This window comes from Ostrinia furnacalis, unplaced genomic scaffold, assembly GCF_004193835.3.
Source record: "Ostrinia furnacalis isolate ACB-3 unplaced genomic scaffold, ASM419383v2 OfSCF4245, whole genome shotgun sequence".
Taxonomy (NCBI): Eukaryota; Metazoa; Arthropoda; class Insecta; order Lepidoptera; family Crambidae; genus Ostrinia; species Ostrinia furnacalis.
In genome coordinates this window covers 390,364-410,986 of record NW_021134484.1, presented here as the reverse complement: position 1 = coordinate 410,986, position 20,623 = coordinate 390,364, and the positions used below count along the sequence as shown (strand labels likewise).

At 36.9% G+C, this 20,623-nt stretch overlaps 2 protein-coding genes across 3 annotated transcripts; one reads left to right on the top strand and one right to left on the bottom strand.

Annotated features, from left to right (window-relative positions):
* Positions 1 to 434: 434 nt before the first annotated feature.
* On the bottom strand, positions 435 to 20,223 carry Pex13 (peroxisomal biogenesis factor 13). Its single transcript, XM_028313482.1, has 5 exons — positions 19,841 to 20,223; positions 7,623 to 7,759; positions 5,216 to 5,352; positions 2,618 to 2,783; positions 435 to 2,012 (listed from the first exon to the last, which is right to left on the bottom strand). Exons 1-5 carry the CDS (start codon positions 20,221 to 20,223, stop codon positions 1,699 to 1,701), a joined length of 1,137 nt encoding a protein of 378 aa, XP_028169283.1. The 3' UTR covers positions 435 to 1,698.
* Positions 12,176 to 14,028, top strand: LOC114359196 (uncharacterized). Of its 2 annotated transcripts, XM_028313483.1 has the most exons (3): positions 12,176 to 12,666; positions 13,104 to 13,348; positions 13,621 to 14,028. In XM_028313483.1, the coding sequence occupies exons 1-3, from the start codon at positions 12,454 to 12,456 to the stop codon at positions 14,012 to 14,014; spliced, it is 852 nt and encodes a 283-aa protein (XP_028169284.1). In that variant the 5' UTR covers positions 12,176 to 12,453; the 3' UTR covers positions 14,015 to 14,028. The 2 variants fall into 2 exon arrangements, with proteins under 2 accessions (XP_028169284.1, XP_028169285.1); XM_028313484.1 differs by lacking the exon at positions 13,621 to 14,028 and having other exon boundaries at positions 12,176 to 12,643; positions 13,104 to 13,187.
* Positions 20,224 to 20,623: the final 400 nt, after the last annotated feature.

The following is a 20,623-nucleotide window of genomic DNA, read 5'->3' as shown; positions in this document are numbered from 1 at the left end:
AGTCACTGCTATGTCGGCAAGAAAAGTTGTATATTTTTGGTCTTATACATGAAGCCAGTTTACACTTCAACAATCTTGTCAAATGTCAATACTGCTAGGGTAAACCGACAGTCATTGGACGCTGCCAGTCATTGGACAAAACAACCCTTGAATTTTCTTAAAATGAAAATTCCTTCAAATGCAATGAATATTTCTTAAAAAAAAACGCAATTTTATCTCCATCAGTCGTAATCTCTCAGTTGTTGAAATAGAAATGCTATTTTTAATTCAGTAAATAACTGTCCAATAACTTTCTTAAGTGTCCAATGACTGGCAGTTTACCATATGTTATATCAATTTTGTTATTATTATTCTTTAGTCATCGACATCAAAATGGAAAATGACAACTTTTACAAGTTCTGTTTAATCTCATATCAGATTTTACTTATCATTCGATAGAATATCTATTTTACATTGTTCTACTGCTCAAGCAACTAGCGTAGAATTACGAGACATTATTATAAAATAAAGAATAAATGCATAGCGGTTCAAGTGTTAGTCCCTATTCCCATACTAATAAGACATATAATTGCTTCACACCGTCAATTTGTTTTAAAGCTAACCCAACACTGCTCCTAGCTTTTACAAGTGGTATTTTTCGGTCAGAAAAAGTTCTACAAAATTGGTAATGTTAGAGACTAGATTTAACTATTTTAAAGCCAATTGATAATGGCAGGAAATATCAGTATGTATCTATTTAACACTTTAACTGTTTAATGTACCACTTATGGCACAGATTTTTTCATAGTGTACCATAGTAGACAGACAGTACGCCACTGGTGTTGAACGTTACAAAATGTATAATTATTTTAAAAATGAATGTTGTAAAGTTTGCATGCAAATATTTAAAACCCGATAGAGCTAACTGCGCATCTCGCTGGATAGAGCGTCGATGTGACGTCACGGCTGCCAGGTACGCAGTTAACTGAACCGGGTTGTAATATTAAACGCATTTTGAAAAAGTGCATTTTTTTGATTGTGTGAGGTGTAACTTATCCAAAGAAACTTATATTTTATCTACAATTATTATTTGTGATCTATTTTCAAGCTGATTTGTTCTAAGTACTTAACATGTGTATAATTTAAATAGCATACTATAATAGCTGTGGCACCAATTTCAAATATTCTAACAGAGTCATTTTGTATATGGTAATTTAATTAGATACTAAATTATATACAATATTGCTTTTCCATCACCGTATTTCGAGACAGAATATATTTTGCCTATAAAGTAATGCGTAATTCATTTCTATTCCTTAGAGTGAAAACGAAAATATGTGTATATTAGTCTTGTAATATTATGAGTAGTAAAAAGTAGTTTTTTTTACTAAAAACCTAAGTCACTTATCTGCATTTTTCTACGCGTATAATAAAGTTTGATACTCAAATGGTCAATTTAGGTACAAAACTAACATTTGTAAGAAGTATGACTGTATTTCTGAAGATTAACTCAATTAAGTACAGTGAACAGCACATCAGACAATTTTTTTCAAAATCGCCCTTATTACAACTAAGAATAAGATGCCACATTATAGCTTGATGTGCTATCGTACGTTACATTAAGTTTCGTTTGTAAATAATTTCCTCTTCCCATATATTTTCGCTTCCACTCAAAACTTCTAAAAATTCTATCAAAACCAGCAATTACAAGTACCAACCTTATAATTCTTGTCCATACAATTTGTCCAGCTCCGCTATACTGGGTCCCGGTTTCTCTTGCGTTTCGTTTTGCGTGCCTTCGACTTGATTAGTCGGTTTGATAACTTTGATATAATTGACTGGGATTAAACCTGCGTGTTGCCGGTCAGTTGTGGCCATAAGCCAGCCGGTGTTCCATAATTGGGTCTGAAGGTGTTGCGGCGCAAGGGTTAACACTTGGTTGGCTGAGAAGCTTAGTTCTTGCGGTGAAGTTGCAGCGAAATCGTGTTGGGCGACCGCTCGGAGAGGATTCTGCCATGTTGTTGGGTCGTTTACTGGAATTAATGGTTTTGTATTGAATTTTTGTGTAAAAAAATATTTCCATAAATCATATCAGACAATAGTTATAACGTATTATATGATCATTTGAGGTAACATTGTCTAGTTCAGTTTTATTTGAACAAGTTATTTGCAGCTTTGAGCTAAACATTTGTAGTCAGATATCGCAATAGTATTTTTTATAATTCATAAGACATACTTATTTGTAAGATATTTATGATTACGTTTATACTTTTTATGGTTTACATTTTTACTGGTAAGTTTATGTAAATGCTCGTTTATAAACATTACTTTCAAAAATTGTTTGTTACTTTGTCCACTTCCTTTATTTTTCACCCAATTACAAAACACAACTATCAAATACTATTGGTGTAATAAAAGTATGTAAAGTCCGGTCGCCGAGCACGTGGCACCCGGACTATAGTAAAGATGACCCACGCTGAACTGTCCCACTGAACTCAATGACAGGGGGGCGCTACCATCGTTCAACTATATGGTTTCCAACATGGCAAAAATCGGAGCCAGCGATCCGGTATTGACGGTGGCGCCCCACTGTCAATGTCATGGATAGGACAGTTCAGTATTTTGGAACTATACTCACATTTTTCATTAATGCTCGAAGACAGTCCGTTGAGCATCTTCAGCACCAAGTAGGGTGCTGCGACCACCACTCCGAAGAACATCAGGATGGGCCAACTGGAGCCCTTGGCCCTCTGCTCAGGGCTGGCCGTGCCCGCTTGAGTGGCGGCCATTGCTTCTGCCCATGCCTGAAAAAAATAATAACATTATTATAGGACAGAATATAATAGAACTTTAATGACGGTAAGCTTAGCCGCAGACCACCGACTTTTAGTTGGGCCCGATTCTAATTTGTATGAAGAATCTGCCGATACCAAATAATAAATATTCTTGGACATTTTACACTGCGCTTCTAGTCCCAAACTAAGCAAAGCTTGTACTATGGGTACTAGACAACGGATATAAACATACTTACATACTTTTTTTTTTGTAAATAAATACTTATTATACATAGAAAACACCCAGTCCAATACAAACAAATATGTTCATGCACACAAATGTTTGTACTGTGCGGGAATCGAACCCGCTACCTCCGGAATAGTAGTCCGTTTCGAACCACTACACCAAACGGCTGACACGACAACTAAAAATCGGTGGTCTGCGCATAGGCTAATACATAAACAACAACACAACAAGAACAAAAACATTTACTGAGCCACTGCACCAATAGGTTTATTGTTTTAATATAATACATTAACCCGCTCAGCATTTATTCTGACATGTAAGGGCATGTCAAGAAGCTGGACTTCCGCGGACGCCCTTGCTTTTGGCATCGCGCATCCTTTCGAGGAGACACCGAATTCTTATTATCAGACGATTTATTTTTCATCATCATCATTTCAGCCACAGGACGTCCACTGCTGAACATAGGCCTCCCCCAATGACTTCCACATCGCACGGTTGGTAGCGTGGTGATTTCTTTTTAGGGCGACAATAAAATAGCCCGACCGGTTTTGAATCCGTAAAAATACGGTCTACTGTTTGTATGTTTTGGATTGGACGTAGTGCGAAACGGCTCTAAAGTACATGCAGCTTGTATAAATTACCATTACGTCATATTTTCGTATGAACAACTACTATAGGTCAAGGTAACACGGCGGTAAAGTAAGTAAAGTTCTTCTACAGGATGTTAGGTAAATGGGTATATGAGCCGACACTAGCCCATGTTAACATGGTCATATAAATGGTTTGGTGAAGTCAGAAATTTGATATCATCATTTTATTTTTTTTAATTTTCATACAAAATAAATTTTATAAAATCCGATTTGTATGAAAATTAAAATAATTAAAATGAAGATATCAATTTTCTGACTTCACCATACCATTTATATGACCATGTTAACATGGGCTAGTGTCGGCTCATATACCCATTTACCTAACACCCTGTATAACCTTCGTGTTGGTCATCATATTTAGTTAGAGGTGCGGAAGACGATGAGTAGGTACCTACATCATGGTAATAAGCACTAAACACGCTTGATATAATGTGCAACAAAATGTACCAATTAGTATTTTTTTTAAGCAATTATACGCATTTTGCCTTCGTTGCAATAGCCGTTTTAGTATGGAAAACAATTTTTTCAGTAAAAACGTTTTGCCTGTTTTTAAGGATAACCGATTAAATAAAAGATTTTATACCTAGCAAAAAAGGAACAATGGAAATAGTATAGTAGCTATTGAATTACTGGAAACTAAAGAATGTCTGAGACAATATCGGCAATTTTATAGGATAAGACCTATATGTACACTTAGTATGCAAATAAACAATTTCAATTTGAATTATGTAAAGACCTTTGATGGTTTTTAAGTGTGACTTCTATTTTCCTTTGAAGTGTGACAAGGCCAAATTGTTTCTTCTACAAAAGCAAACATGCTATTTTTATGTATTATGTACAAAATGTTGTTGTTTGTCAAAATAGGTTTTTGTAGATAGGTCTACATAATATGTCTAAATTCAGATTAATATCAATAAACATTCTCTATTTCTCTGTGTTATCTTTCAAATGGCAAGTAAGATAGTAGCATATTTCTTTTTGATTTTAATGCTAGATAAAGTTTGCTCATAAATATAATAGTTTGATAGTCGACATGTGTCAGAGATAGTTTATCTCTTATCATTATTGCTAACTCAATATGCCGACCAGACTGACGTTTCTATAAAATTTGAATACTAAAATCTGGGTAAAATATAATAGAAATGTATAGGATGGAAAGTAACTTCTAGGTTCATCATGAATTTCAGCGAAATGAGCTGGTGGCATTGGTAGAAGCACCCATCCTACATCGTAACATATTACAATCTTTTTTCTGGGCTAGGAGCAGGGAGACCTTAGGGCTATATTTCACCGGTACACCATGGCGGCGCAACCAGTCGCCGCTACCAACAAAATGCATGCAGCTTTGCGCAACCAAACGGACACCAGGTAAGTAACTCTCTATAGAGCTGTATACATTTTGTTGGTAGCCGGCGACTGGTTACGCCGCCATGGTGTCCCGGTGAAATATAGCCCTTATTGTGTCATGCCCTGTCCTTGGTATTATGTTTATGAACCCATGTGTCCCTATAGCTTAACATCTAAACTGAAAATAACATTATTTGGTTAAACTTTTAGAAATGTACCTTAAATTCACATTCAGTCCTGATGCCCATGATCACCAGGAGCTTCCTGACCATCCAATTGAGACTACGGACTACGGCAAATGTGGACCAGAACTGTGCAAACAATGATCGAAGTCTACCAAAGTTTTCTGCTACACCTGAAAATTGAAGGGAGAATTCATTCAAGTTATTAGTTATACAGTGTGTCCGGGCTTGTAGTGATCAAACTTTAATGGCGTAATCTATGGACAATTTTATCGATGAAAAATTGAAAATACTTCAAATTTGGGGCTTGACCCATTTGTCGCAAAATTACGAGGATTTAAGTTTTTAATTTTTAGTTTTCACCTCTTCCTTCAAAAACAAGTGAAAACGTGGGTAAATAAACATTAATAAGCGAATATTTGATATCATGCGATAGTCAATAAAATTATCTATTAGTAGAAGTAGAAAACGGACACAAGTTTCATACATTTTATGGAAGTAAGAATGGATTGAATTAGAAAAAGACATGATTTTTTTCACTTCTTTTTCAGTTATTTTCCAACACAAGAAAAACCAGCTCGTTAAGGTATGTTTTATTTGCATTGTATTATTAGTATTTGAGCTATTCTACAAAACGAATGTAAATTTATTAGTCTACGTCTATTAGTTTTGACGTAATTGTTGAACAAAGATACCCCTTCCCAGCCGGTTCCATAGCGCGTCGGAATAATAAATTAAAAACTTAAATCCTCGAATTTTGCGACAAATGGGTCAAGCCCCAAATTTGAAGTATTTTCATCGATAAAATAGTCCATAGATTGCGCCATTAAAGTTTGATCACTACAAGCCCGGACACACTGTATAGCAAACTGTAACTCAATTCATAATTATGTGCTTAGGGACATAAATAATACTGATAATATATTGTATAATAACAAAATAAACCTACTGATAAGACAAAGACTATTAAAGATGCACACAAGCAATGCCATTAGTGCATACTTATCTGTATGGCAATTATTTTGCTAAATATTCATGTTTTTTAAAATAAACTTTCTTTGTTCTTGTATCTTTTAGTCATATACAGATAAAACGAGCTGTTGTTTTGTCAATTTTGCCTCATTATTCATGTGTACGTTTTTTAAACAGGACAAGGCAGATATTTGACTGCAATCGCACCGGATGTTAAGGGAGATGCCGTCTAGGATATGAAATATTTTTTGCATATTTTAGTAACTCCATCAAATATATGGCTATTGTTTTATTTTTATTTACAGTCTACAGCACATCAGAGTACATATTTCTGGCAAAATATCTATTACAGCTGCATACAAATGAGTACACGCTTAAAAGGAAACTCCAAACCCTGTAATTTCATATTATACAGGGTGTCCCAAAAACAATGGATAACCCTGTAACCATCGATAGGCCTCGCCATGGTCTCCCTAACATCCAATTTTGACCCCAGTAAAAATATCACCGTTTTNTGAAGAGTCCGAGATTTTTTACGTATGGAGAGAAGTTAACGACAACTCCGTCAAAGACAACACTAGGGACCGATCCCAGATCCAGTTTAGCCAGTTGCCTGGAGCTCCCCAGCACTATCGCCTGACACTTGCCAGGATTGACCCTCACACCGAACTTCCCGGACCAATCGGCGATATTGTGTAGATCAGCATTTAGCCGCGAAACCGCATCAGATATCTCAGAAGGGTCAGCCTGCACGTNCGAGGATATATATCAAGGGATATATATCAAGATATATATCGGATATATATCCGATATATATCAAGCCGGTTTTGATGATATATATCAATTTTTAAAATTTGTTACTGTATTTGTACTTTTTGACATAAGATTTTTATTTTTTTAGTTGATTTTGCCGTATTTAAAAGATATTTTATGTTTTTGCTTTATTTGTCTGATTTTAAGTATTAAAAACATTAAAAACATGTTTATGTAACACATATGCAATAGTATTCATGAATAATACAATAAAATAATACTATGGCTTTAATACAAAATTGATATATATCAAAGTTGATATATATCGGATATATATCATAAATATCCGATATTTTGATATTTATAATAAATATCGGATATTTTCGAACCCAGATTTTATGTATTTTTTTAGTATCGCCTGTTATTTAGCATTATTACTATTTTTATTTTATCAGGATATACCGCTTAGTTTAAAAGTTATTACGTTTTCTTTACAATAAGTAATTGAAAGAAAAAAAATTCTATAAAAAATTAAAAAAAAATCTCAAAAAATTTTTGACCGTTTTTTTGTCGATAAAAATAGGTCTAGTTTAATCTATTTTCATATGTACACTTTAACGTGACTCACACTGTATAAGATCCTATAGTGAATAGCTTGCCATGTTGTTCGTTATACTCATTAATTAGCAAGGAAGATAAATATTAATTCAACAAATACCTAAAATAGCTCTAAATGAGCTAGTCAGAGCGAAGAATGTGTTTTCCAGCATCATGGCGACGCTGCCCACCGCGTTAACGAAGCTTTGAATGGAGTCAAACGCTGGCCTAGAATTCTCTTCTGCCATTTGGATAAATCTGAAAAATAATTAGTAGGATATTCATCTAAAATATAGCAAGATAATGCAAAATTATCACAATAATTTGAATGTTTGAGACAATTATACATGCTGATTTATACCATAATCACTTAATTAATCTTATTAAGTCTCTCTTTNTCATTATTTCGTATTAAAATGTCAAATTACTAATAAAATATTGTTTTGAAATGTAAATTGCGATATTGAAATGCGTTTAGTTAATAAAAATTAGAATATTTAGTGAATTTAGACGATAAAAAATTATGCGAGGTAGTTCAAATTAAAATTACAAAGCCGCGCCTCAGTTAGAAAGACACAAATTCATAATAAAAAGAATACGTATCTCACGCCCTCAGCCCCGACGGCAGCTAGGAAGCCGGTGTTGACGCGTTGAATCAGCTGATGTCCCGTTAGCCGGCTCGTTGAGGTCGGCCGCTGGCACAACTGAAATATCCGGCAAAAAAAATACTAAAAACCGGGAAACTACTGGCGCGATACGTTATTGTGTTTAGGGTTTGGCTTTAATTACTTGAAAATAAGAGAAATTGCAATGATTTGATGATATTTTGAATGATAAATAAAAATTATGGGGTAGTCACGATTTGCACAAGTGAAAGTTTTTACTAAATTGGATAGGATTTCGGGAATAAAAAAGGTTTAGGAGTGGTTTAACAGTGTTGGGATGATGTAAGGAAGGAATAATCAGGGCACTTATCTGAAATCCAGGCTGCGAGGTGAAACTTTTGCTGCGTCACTGCTCGGCTGACTCCAGGTGTCCTTGGCTTAATCTTCCAGATTGTCCGAAATTGCAGTCCTGTCACGGTCGCCAATGTTCGCGCCTTGCAGACGCGATGGAATTTTATAAATAAAACTCGGAAACTGCTTATTTCGTTGTATTCTTGAGACGTTACAATTTTGATGTTGTTCGATCGGAATCCAAAAGAGAAGTGATTTTATACAATGGTTCTCAATATAAAGTATTAACTGACAAAAGTTATGTGACATTTGCATTAGAAGTAGATTTTGCTATTAGAATATGACGAGGCGCGAGTAGGGCCGCAACACATTGAACTCATAATCATCAAGGCTTTTCTTCAAGTCTCCACTGCAAGAGGTCAACCGTTTCTTATTAACTAAAGACAACGGACAAGTTGAACTATCTTTGAGCACCATAAGGCTTTAAATTGACTGCTCTACTACTCTATTTGAAATGAAATAATTATTTTTACATTTTGTAAACAAAACTTACACAGAACACGCCAAAAGCAGCTACGCTGATAAAGTGAAGGGTAATGCCCACAAAGAAAAAGACATGGAAGTANATTACAAAATAGTGTAATAAACCAAACTTGCTATGACATGTATACTCTTAACTCAGTCTGAACTGAGTTACGAGCATCAGAAGTTTGATGATTTTCATACTAGATTTGCTATTTGCGCGCAAGTTTTGTAAGCAAAAAGCAAATCTAGTATGAAAATCATTAAACTTCTAATGCTCGTAACTCAGTTCAGACTGAGTTTAGAGGTATACATGCCATAGTAAGTCATAGTTTCTGAACAAGAATATTGAAACAGCTCTTTGACATTTTAAAATATTCAAAATATTTCACTGACGCTACACTGTAGCACTGATACTGAACTGAGCGGACACTGTGACGGAACTGTGGCTTCACTGATATGTGTGAATCGAGTTTTAGCGTGTTCATAACACTCGAATATTAGCGGAAGAATGGTGGGGCGCGTGTTCGTGGATGGAACGATCTGTAATAGGGTATAGTCTGGTCTGTGAGCACATATAATTTTGTCCAATGACCCCAAGCTACCCATCCTTATCGCTCGCGCGTAATTATGTTGCTATCGCGCTCGCACACCCACTGCGGATGCCAGTCGCACAGTCGCGACGGCAATATTTACGCGCGAGTGATAAGGATGGGAAGCTAGGGGTCATTGGACAAAATGAGGGCTATCGTTTTAGCGCTCACCAGTTAGCGCCACTGTAGAGTAAGGTCCTGTCACTTGCTAGTAGCGAAGACAGTGGCACGAACTGGTGAGCGCTAAAGTGGGAGGAGGACTATCGCATTTGCACTCATCAAGATGGCGCCACTGTAGAGTAAGGTCCTGTCAATCGCCAGGGGTGCCAACTGTTAAGTATAAAGACGATAGCCCAAATTGTACGTGCTCACAGACCGGGCTTTAGTTACCGAGCCTGCGGGCGGTCCAGCAGCTCGCTAAGATGTCGCAGCGCGGCGCGCGCGCGGGCCCCGCTTCGGTGGCGCGCCGCCGCCGCCAGCGCCGCCTCCGCTTGTCCCAGCAGCGCCGGCAAACAGCACACGTCTAAAAAAATAATCATAAAACTCATTTAGTACTCCCGCACACGATGCCGCTGCCGCACCGTCGCCGTGCCGACGCCGCGCTTTTATACTGCTTATACGCGCCGCGTAAAGCCCGCTGCCGACCTGCTGCCGCGTTACAGTTAGGCCGGGTTCCCACTATGCCGGACCGGAATTTCTGCCGGAAACCGGACACCGGTGTTCACATTACACCGGATCCGAAATCCGAGCCGAATGAAGTGCGGGGAGCACGGGCGGGGCGGGGCGGGAAGCACGGGCGCGGCGGGGTGGGCCGCAACTCGTTCACATTACTCCGGTCCGGTGATTTTGCCGGCATTTTGTAGCGACAAAACGCTCGGTAAAAATGCCGGGCTCGGCGAAAAAGCCGGATACGGGATAATGTGAACAGCTTCATACAATTTGTACCGCCGCTAGGCCTTCCGGCGATTTTACCGGACCTTAGTGGCCCGTTAAAATTATGCTTTGTCGGCGCGGTAGCGGCGTCGTGTGCAGGAGCGCTTATACCTACATATATCGTTTCATCCACGAAGACGCGCCCCACCACTTTTTGGTACATATTACAAAACAAAGTCACTTTCCTGTCTGTATGTGGTTCTGGGTGACAATTCCCAGCGGCAGAGCCTGATGCCACCACACGCGTCANATTGTTTTGTATTTGTTGTCAGATTGTTTTATCTGTTTAGAGTATTCGAGTTTTTTAGACATTTTTATACACCTTTTTAATATTTTACTGTATTGATTATAGTATTTTTTTGTAACTGTAGAATTTGATTCATTAAGTAGTGTTCTTAAAAGTCTTTTGTGCTTACAAGATTTTTTTAGGCATTTCGTAAGCCAGCTTTTATTATGTTTGTTTTTTATTTTAATGGACTCTAAAGGTATATATTTATTTAATAAGTTTTTTATAATTAAATGGAATGTCGTATAGTTTGCTTGAATGTCTTTATCATTATTTGTAATGTTATTCCAATCAATTTCCTGTAATGCATTTTTAAAATTAGATATTTTTTGCTTTGTAAATATTCGCTTTTTTACTTGCCATGGTTTATTGTTGTTATATAGCAGATTTTCTAGACGCAATTCTAATATAACTGATTTATGGTCAGATAGGCCGTAGTCTTTCACATATGCTTTGTTTACAAATGGTTTATAGTTGGTAAATATTAAATCAATAGAGGTTTGTGTTTTTTCAGTTACACGAGTGGGTTCTTTAATAAGTTGTTTCAGATTATATGATAGCATGAAATCGAGGAATTCTTGTTTTCTTTTGTTTTTGGTGTTTAATACGTCAATATTAAAATCGCCACCAATTATAACATGTTTGTTCCTATCTTGGTGGTTTACTTTATTCAGTAATTTTGTCATTTGCTCATAGAATATATTTATATTGCGATCTGGCCTGTATACACCTACAATGATGGTATTAATTTGTGGAATTTCTATTGCGCTAAACTCTATAATAAATTCTTTAGACAATTTAACAATATCCTCTCTACTCACATTTTCTAATGTATCCTTAATTGCTATACAGACTCCACCTAATCTATGTTTTTTTCTACAAAACAGTGAGGCTATTTTGTATCCGGGTATTTTTATTGTTTCGCAAAAATCTCTGTTTTTACCTACTTCTGACAATGATATTACATCTAGATTTGAGTCTAACAATAGCTGTTCAATTAGAGGTAACTTATTCCCTATGCTTTGAATATTCTGGAATGCGATTGTACAGTTATTTGCGAAATGTACAGTTGGTAGACGTTGTTGTTTTATCTTCTTCCACAGGTGTTTGTTGCTGAATGTCCTTAGTGTTGTTGTGGCCAGCTTTGTTGCAGTTTTCCTTTTCTACTGGGAGATCTTCGTAAGGTTTTCCGTTTATAATCAGTTTATTATGTTTTATTATTGCATGCTGTCCTTTCTGTCGGGCTTCTTGCAATTTTTGGCGAAGCATATTCCTTTCTTGTAATTTTTCCTTATCCATGAATGTAGTGACTGCCAATCCAGTGTTCTTAAAGGAGTTGGAGTTTTCTAGTATGTATTCGTGATAACAATTAATATGTTCTTACGCAGTTATCTAACATCTCTACAATCTTCGTGTACATTATACTAGAACCAATTGAAATACATTTAAGTGCTCAGTTCCGATGCCCAAGATGATGCAGTTCAGATAAACGCTTATCATTATTTGGAAATACTCGTAACTTATGATAGGCCGTAATGATACCATTGACAAATAAATTTCATAAGATATCACGACCATATAAATAATTATGACAACAAAATAACACTTATAAAACCAATTAACCTTAGTAGAATCTGTTGAATTACTACTTACTGTCGCAAAATGGATAGCAAAAGCGACCCACTACAGTTTCTACCTCCGGAGAAATGGGGGGACCTCGAAGCGGTATTTGAGGCCGACTGGCCCAGAGGAATATCAGCCTACACAGCAATACGAAGCCAAAGAAATCTACTGGACAAAGGACTGAACTACGGCTTCGAAGTATACTGTCCATATGGTGACGTTAGCAACGGTATGGTCGCCTTGAATGTCAAAGTGAGAACTATTTGTAATACATTTATACTACTTTGGTATTAATTAGCCTACAGTTTCAGTTATTCTAAATCCAATAAATCGATTGTAATTCTAAAATAAGAAACTGAACCGCTCCTGAACAGATAGGTATAAAATTACATCCCATTTTCCAGCTCATTGGGTAAATAATTACGGGGATTTCGGGGATCGAGTGTCGGTAATAATATTCTTATCATTGTCTACAGCCGATTGATGTCATAAAAAATACGGGGTGTCTGGTTTTGCGTACTAGTCGGTTTAACTTAGGTAGGTACAGACACATCAGACTATACATTTCTGTTGCATATTGACCCCTATAACAACTGCATAAGATCTATGTGGTGTTTACCTTAACGTGCTGTCGTGTGTTTAGCAAAATTGAATCATACGCAATAATAAATATGATACTTTTGTTTCAGCACAACTTTTATGAAGTTTGGATTCAGTGCCCAAAAGATGATACAGAGTCCCTAGAAAATGCACTTCTATCTACAAACGTCATAGATTGGTCACAAGAAATTACAGTACCATTTATACCTCAGCATCTTTATGACATGCTTCTGAGAGTGACTAAAAAGCTTGGAGTAGTGTTTGAAGGCGAAAATTGGCCTACCTTGGATGTTATTATTTATCAAAAGACACAGCCTGCTTTTGAAAATATTTGGTAAGATTTAATAAATTAGTATTTACTTAACATTATAAAAATGTTGTACTTTCATGTAAAAATTTGTACCTACATGAGTCAGTCATTTCATAGTTGGCTTGATGAAGTTGCAACCTTACTCCAAAAGCAACAAAAAAAATTCAGTCTCATCATTTGAATCTCTCTCTCTTTCTTACTAGTATAAATTGATTTAAAATTTTCGAGTTTGAAAAGTATGCCTTGTTTAACTCTATTAATTGAACTAACGTACTTTTAATTCATATCCCTTGCAGTTTACCAGATGGCATGCAGTTTAAGTCGGTCTCAGAAAAGGACATCGATATGATTGATTCAAAATGGATAATACGCTACGACGGATCGAAAAGCCTATTCAGGCTCTTAGTAAAAGCTGACCTTAGTTATGGCCTTTATAAAGACGATATTTTAATATCATGGATCTTTATTAGTGAAGTTGGAAACATGGCCCATTTGCACACCCCTGAAGAATATAGGAGAATGGGCTACGCAACCTTATTACTAAAACTTCTTTGCAATAAGTATTTAGAAGAGAAACGAGATCTTTTTGGATATTGCGAGAGTAGAAATGTAAAAGCTCTTAATTTATATAAAAAGCTCGGATTTGAAAAACTTCATTATATTCGATATACTGTCGTTAAGCCTAAATAAACCGCCAACATCAATAGCATGTTTTATTAACTTACCATTTAGATCCATTTTGCATCCGCATAAGATTTTGAAACTGCTTTATTAGTATTACATTTTTAACGACGAGTTGATCCTAGAGCTCTTTCATTTTTACGCTTTTCGTAGTAGAAAACATGGAAATGTTCACGCTTTAAAACGGGCAAGGAAAATAAAATAATCAATAGAAGTGTGGTTCTGGGTGACAATTCCCAGCGGCAGAGCCTGATGCCACCACACGCGTCGCAGGTTGCGGATAGCGATACGGCCCCCAGATATGGGGGTTAGCTGCGAATATTCTGAATAAGCAGTCGCGGACAATTAGGCAGTCCACTGGAGAGGTGCTGGGGAGCTTGTAGCAGAGTTTACCTCCAGGAAATAGCGCACAAAACTCGATGATAGCTGGACGATAGTAGCGAACGTGGGCCGCTACTTTAAACCTAAGCTCTCAATGCTCGGGGAGATGAGCCTCGTTAGCCATGGCAGGCAACTTATCTAGGAGAAGGAGACTCTGATCAAAAACCCAAACAACAAATTTCGTCATGGAAGCAAGGTTTAAAGAGAAACTACCCCAGGAGGGTACCAACACCACAGGTGCGGGAGAATCCCTCTCTGGGCTGGCCGCACAATCATCTTGTGAGACCAGCTCAGGCAGCCCTTCGTATTCTGGGGGGGGCCAAATTTTGCCGAAAGATGTAAATCAAAATAAATATGCAGAGTCCTGCACTACTCAACAGCAATCAACTAAAACTACAACTAAAAAATTTGTGCAGCAAGCATTCCACCCAAGCTTGCTTACCAACAGACCGAGAAGTCATTCAGTTGGGAACCATAAGACAGATATCAATGTGGACGCAAAACTAAATAAAGAATCGGACAGAGACAATACTAGAGAGACACCAAATACCCCAAAAAACACCACGGAAAATGACATAATCGATTTGACAACATGGCAAAGCGATAAAGTACCAGATTGGAAACGAAAAAGGCAAGACACAAGCCCACCACAGGACTCAACTCAAAAACGGCCAAAAACTCTAACTACGTTTGCGATACCAACATCAAATAGCTTTGAAGGACTACAGAATGAATCCAATGAAGATACAAATACGGATAATTCAAATAAAAAAAGGATGACGATCCCAAAACCCGAACCAATATTTGTAACAGGAGTAAATGACATTAAAGAACTCCATAAAATGTTAAAAGAAATCACAAACACAGACAAAAATTACACCCTTACGACTCTAAGAAATGGGCACACTGTAAAAATTCTACCAGGCGATGTTGAAATGTACAAAATCATTAGAGAAACATTTATCAAACTTAATGTCAGTCACTATACATACCAGCTCAAACATGAAAAAGCATTCAGAGTAGTCCTTCGAGGACTCCATGCTACAGAAGACAAAGACATTATAAAAACCGAATTAAGGAATCTAGGACATTCTGTCAGAAACATCACCAATGTAATACACAATAAAACAAAAGACCCACTACCCCTATACTTTGTAGAACTGGAACCAAACTCAAATAACAAAGACATCTACTCAATAAAATCTATCAGTAACACCATCGTAAGATTCGAAGTTCCCTACAAAAGAAATGAAGTGGTACAGTGTAAACGATGCCAGAGATTTGGGCACACCAAAAATCTATGCCACAGGCCTCACCGCTGTGTTAAATGTGGCGATGATCACCCAACATCCTACTGCAAGAAAGAACCAAATACACCAGCAACATGTGTAAACTGCCAGGGAAGCCACCCTGCCAGCTATAAAGGCTGCACTAAATACAAGCAGTACAAATCGGAAATATTTGATAAAAATAGACCAAAAAATAAATCTGCGAATATTCAACCGAATAAAATAGAAATAACACCTAGAGAAACTGATAGCAATACTAACATCAATCAAAAACCAAATGTAAACAAAACTTACACAGAACACGCCAAAAGCAGCTACGCTGATAAAGTGAAGGGTAATGCCCACAAAGAAAAAGACATGGAAGTACTGATGCAAAATATGTTCATAAAATTTGAAAATACGATCGAGAAAATGATCGACAAAATGATGGACCGTATGTTCGACTTAGTGTCCAAGCTAATTAAACCATGACTGCCATAAAAATATCCATTTGGAACGCCAACGGCTTGTCTGAAAGAAGACAAGAACTAGAATCCTACCTCCAAACTAACAATATAGACATAATGCTAATAGCCGAGACCCGCTTCACAGAAAGGAACTACATTAACTTCAAGGGCTATAGCTCTTACCTAACCAACCATCCTTCTGGAAATTCCCATGGAGGTACCGCAGTAATCATAAAAAGCAACATTAAACACCACGAAAGAGAACACTTCAGTGAGGATTTCCTCCAGGCGACGTCGGTGACGGTTGAGATGAAGACGGGACCCCTTGCAGTATCAGCAATATACTGTCCACCTAGGCATAGCATCAAGCATGAAGACTTCAGCAAATTCTTCGATACACTCGGCCTACGCTTTATTGCAGGTGGAGACTGGAACGCCAAACACACGGCATGGGGCTCCCGCATGATACTCCCTCGTGGGCGACAGCTTTACATGGCTTTGATGAAGGAACAGATCCAGTGGCTCTCAGGCGGGCAACCAACTTATTGGCCGGCGGATACAAACAAAGTCCCTGATCTCCTGGACTTTTTTGTAATGAGAGGCATATCCAGAAACTACGCTACCGTTGAAAGCGTGGCTGATCTATCTTCCGACCACTCACCTGTTGTCATAAGTATCAGTGGTAACTTCGCACTCAACGTGAGTCCTCCGGGATTGTACAATGGATCGACAGACTGGGATCAGTTCAGAGAAAACCTAGACACAAACTTAAACCTCAATGTCCCGTTAAAGTCACTCAAGGNATAGAAAAAATATACAAAAATAAAACTTTCACCATCAAGACCGAATGTTCCTTGCAAAGAACTATTATTTTCAAACGAAAAAAAATCTTACAAAACTATTTTAACCCTACACTGCATGATTTTTTTGTTTTTAGAAAAAAAAATCTTTTCAGATAATATTTGTGGTCTAGAACACGGGATGCACAGCTAAAATAAAAAAAAACTAATAGTTATAGAGAAAAAAGGTTTTTTTATTTTGTTCCTTATGTGGCACTGCATGCAATGACCTACCTAAATTAAAGCGTAATCAATACAGGGCATGTGTAGTAGTTATCAAGGATTACTCCCATTTATGAGGCTTATTAGGTAGATATTGGCGCAGCATGATAGAGGCCTTAGTAGCGCACATCTGCTCATCCTCTGACAATGCTTCTCGTTTGAGTATAGCTTGATATTATTTTAGGGTTTCTAATAGATGTCTGAGTTATGAAGACGATCGTATCCTGCAGTACCTGCTGGTGGCTGAGTGGTTTCGTCATTGAAGTGTAGATATTGCAGAATTTTTCAAACTGGTTTACTTACTAACATGGTATTTCTTATCAATGGCAAATAATTATAAGAAATATTGCAAAGGAGTTTCAACTTCTGGCTCTAGATCGGTTTGCCCACAAAACTCAAGATTTGTTGGACGGTAAGCTTTTTTTCCAGCTGATATTTTGCTTTATTCTGACGACGGAAACAGCAGGTGCAGGAGCAGCGTCTTTTGATGCAGCAGACGCGGAAGATACAACTGTTAATTTGCGTGTTCGTGAAGCCAACTGCTTCACGAATCTGGATGTAGGGAACAGCAGGATTGAACCACTAGGATTTGGTATATTATGCTGCTGCATATCACCAGCATAGGACCCTGATGATGGTGCAGCAGATTCATACCTGTTCGTTGAAACAAATTGCTCTTCGTCATCCGTACCTATTGCTAAACGTTTCAGAAAGTTTGCTGAGGGTAGATCTAATTGAGGCAATTTCATCATCACTTTCGGCCTGAAGAGTCTTGTTCGTCTTCATTGCCTAATAGTATTGTCAAATAACTTTGATTTGAGCGCTGGATGAGGTTTTCTTCGCCACTATGTAAAAATAATCAACATCATACCATTAGTATACATATCTAAAATTGGATCGTCACTGCATGAAGTGACACATCGGGAACACTCAGTAATTGTCAAAATTTAGTATCGAAACACGGCCAAATCAAAAAAATATACTTACATTTGTTTAGTTCACTAATATTTCGACACAAAAACAATTTATCCACTGTTGCATTCCATGAACAACTATTTTTTATAAAATTTTCAAAATAAGTACGAACGGCGCGTGGCTGACGTTCAAAATTTTCAATTAAATGACTGACTCAGCGAGATAGTGCTGCCATCTAATTTCAACGAATGTAATAAATGGATTCTATTGGTTATTGTCACTTTCTTTACGTAATTATAGATGCCGCTACTTGGCTCAAATCAGAAAAATCATCAATTATATTGGTTGTCCCACATATGGGACTGAATGCAGTGTAGGGTTAAATTGGGAAAAATAATTTTTTTTCTTGTTTAGCAGTATTTTAACTTAAATTATTCTGATCAGTTTTGCAGTTAAACTACGTTAACGCGAAGAAAAAAAATTNACATTGAAAAACGATAGGGAAAAGGTTTTTACATTGCATAAGATTAATAATTTTTACCTGTTAGGTGTTTAACGTGCTATTCACACAAAAAGGGCCTAGAAACACAAATTTCGCAAATTAGTCCGAGTAGAGTCAATGCACTAATTTAAGGAATTTGTGAAGTTGTTGTTATTATTTAAACAAGATTAGTATACCATTTGAATGGGGATAGACTAGAGAAGTTTTGATAAAATCCGAAGATCGCTATCTCTTTTATTTATTTTTTTATAGCCATGTAAACTTCAATGTTCAGTCCATTTTTAACTTTTTGGAAAACTTTAAAGCTGAATTTAAAAAAAACTAGATGATATTTGCCAGTAAATTTAGATTTGATGTAACCCTACATCAATGTACGTCAAAACAAAATATTTACTTTGAGGCTACGCCTAGTAATTTTTTTTTAAATCTAAGTTAAATGATGCGATTTGGGTATTTTGGTGAAATTACTAAAAAAATTAATTTAAAAGTAGCCGCCTGGCATGGAACGTGTTATGGAGGCTGAAAATATAGGAAATGACCCATTCTATCCGCCAAATTATTTTGGCACACGATGCGCCAAACACCCTGTATATCTTGATATATATCGGATATATATCCGATATATATCCAGCCGGTTTTGATGATATATATCAATTTTTAAAATTTGTAACTGTATTTGTACTTTTTCACATGANTACTGAGAATTTCAAATTCAGCACTTGCAAATTTTTAAAATTGTGGCTATTTTTAAAGGACTGGGGTGTGTCACACCCCACCTCGTACAGCGAGGGTTAATAAACTTTTTTGACATAGATTATTTTCCATGTGTAAATACAACATTATAATGATCAAACAAAAGGAGAGTTTGGGACTGTAATTTGTGTATTTTAATAAATATTATACTTGGTAGACCAAGAGTTCATGAGCTAAACAATAGAAATTTGCATATATTTGATAGTCAAAATCCATTAGTTAATTGTAGTTACTAGTTACACTGATTTCTTGTCTTCTGATCCACATTTTATTATTTAAGGTTCTTAAGACTGTCTAGTAAGTTATTTAAACGGCTAAAATATAATTGGAAGTGGCTTTCACTGAGTTTCTTGATTTATGTTTAAATTTATGTTTGCAATAAGGAAAACAAAACATTGAATGCAAACAAAACATTAAATGCTGTATTACACAAGTGTAATTGATTGTGAACATTCAATAATTAACAATTTACAAGAAATCAAACATACCTGCTTTCCATATCACCATACATTGGTCGAAAACTGTTGTAACCACCATATGGGGAGCCCATCCCCATTCCTCCCATTCCATATCCTCCTCCGTATCCTCCATAGCCTCCCATTGCCCCCATGCCGTATCCACCGTAGCCCCCCATGGTCCCCATACCATATCCTCCCATTCCTCCATAAGAGTATCCTTGATTCATCCCATAACTTTGCTGCATTCCCATATCAGGCCTTGGGGGCAAAGCAGGGGGACCCACAGCACCAGCCGTAGACGTAGATGGCATTGGGTTTATAAACGACGGCGCATTTCCTAAATCACGCGTAACACCAACGTTAGATAAACTCGGGTCAGAGTTTACTTCGAACTCCTTCGCTGGTTCACTCATTTTATCACTGTATTGTTACACGAGAGATTACTCCAAAATAATAATCTTTTGTGTAAAGACGTATCACAGGCAGAGGCACTGATAAGCAAAATATTATTTTTTGCTAAATTATCAGTCTTGGAGAAAGATTACGATTTTATTTACGCAAGAAAGAAGTCAAGATCTCTCTGACAGTTGAATGAAAACTAAAATTGACAAATTTGACAGCTTTGATTGTCACGAAAGCGGAAGTGGATAGTGCTTGACGTTGGTACCATTTGGCATACTCGCACTGGTATCGGTTTTCGAATCGGTATCAATATTTTTACGACATGGGCGCAGTCGTAGAGGGGTTAAAAGTTTGACAGATCTCTTGTACTCAAAAAAAATTTTGTTTGTCTATGGTCTCGGGTGTCTTGCT

What these genes read in the sequence shown, in the direction of transcription:
- LOC114359196 (XM_028313483.1), top strand. Translation starts at nt 12,454, where the DNA reads ATGGATAGCAAAAGCGACCCACTACAGTTTCTACCTCCGGAGAAATGG. An exon ending in TGGTCGCCTTGAATGTCAAA is followed by an intron (nt 12,667 to 13,103) that starts GTGAGAACTATT and finishes CTTTTGTTTCAG; the next exon opens with CACAACTTTTATGAAGTTTG. An exon ending in CCTGCTTTTGAAAATATTTG is followed by an intron (nt 13,349 to 13,620) that starts GTAAGATTTAAT and finishes TATCCCTTGCAG; the next exon opens with TTTACCAGATGGCATGCAGT.
- Pex13 (XM_028313482.1), bottom strand. Translation starts at nt 20,223, where the DNA reads ATGAGTGAACCAGCGAAGGAGTTCGAAGTAAACTCTGACCCGAGTTTA. An exon ending in GGACTGAATGTGAATTTAAG is followed by an intron (nt 2,784 to 5,215) that starts GTACATTTCTAA and finishes TATTTTTTTCAG; the next exon opens with GCATGGGCAGAAGCAATGGC. An exon ending in TTCGAGCATTAATGAAAAAT is followed by an intron (nt 2,013 to 2,617) that starts GTGAGTATAGTT and finishes CATTAATTCCAG; the next exon opens with TAAACGACCCAACAACATGG.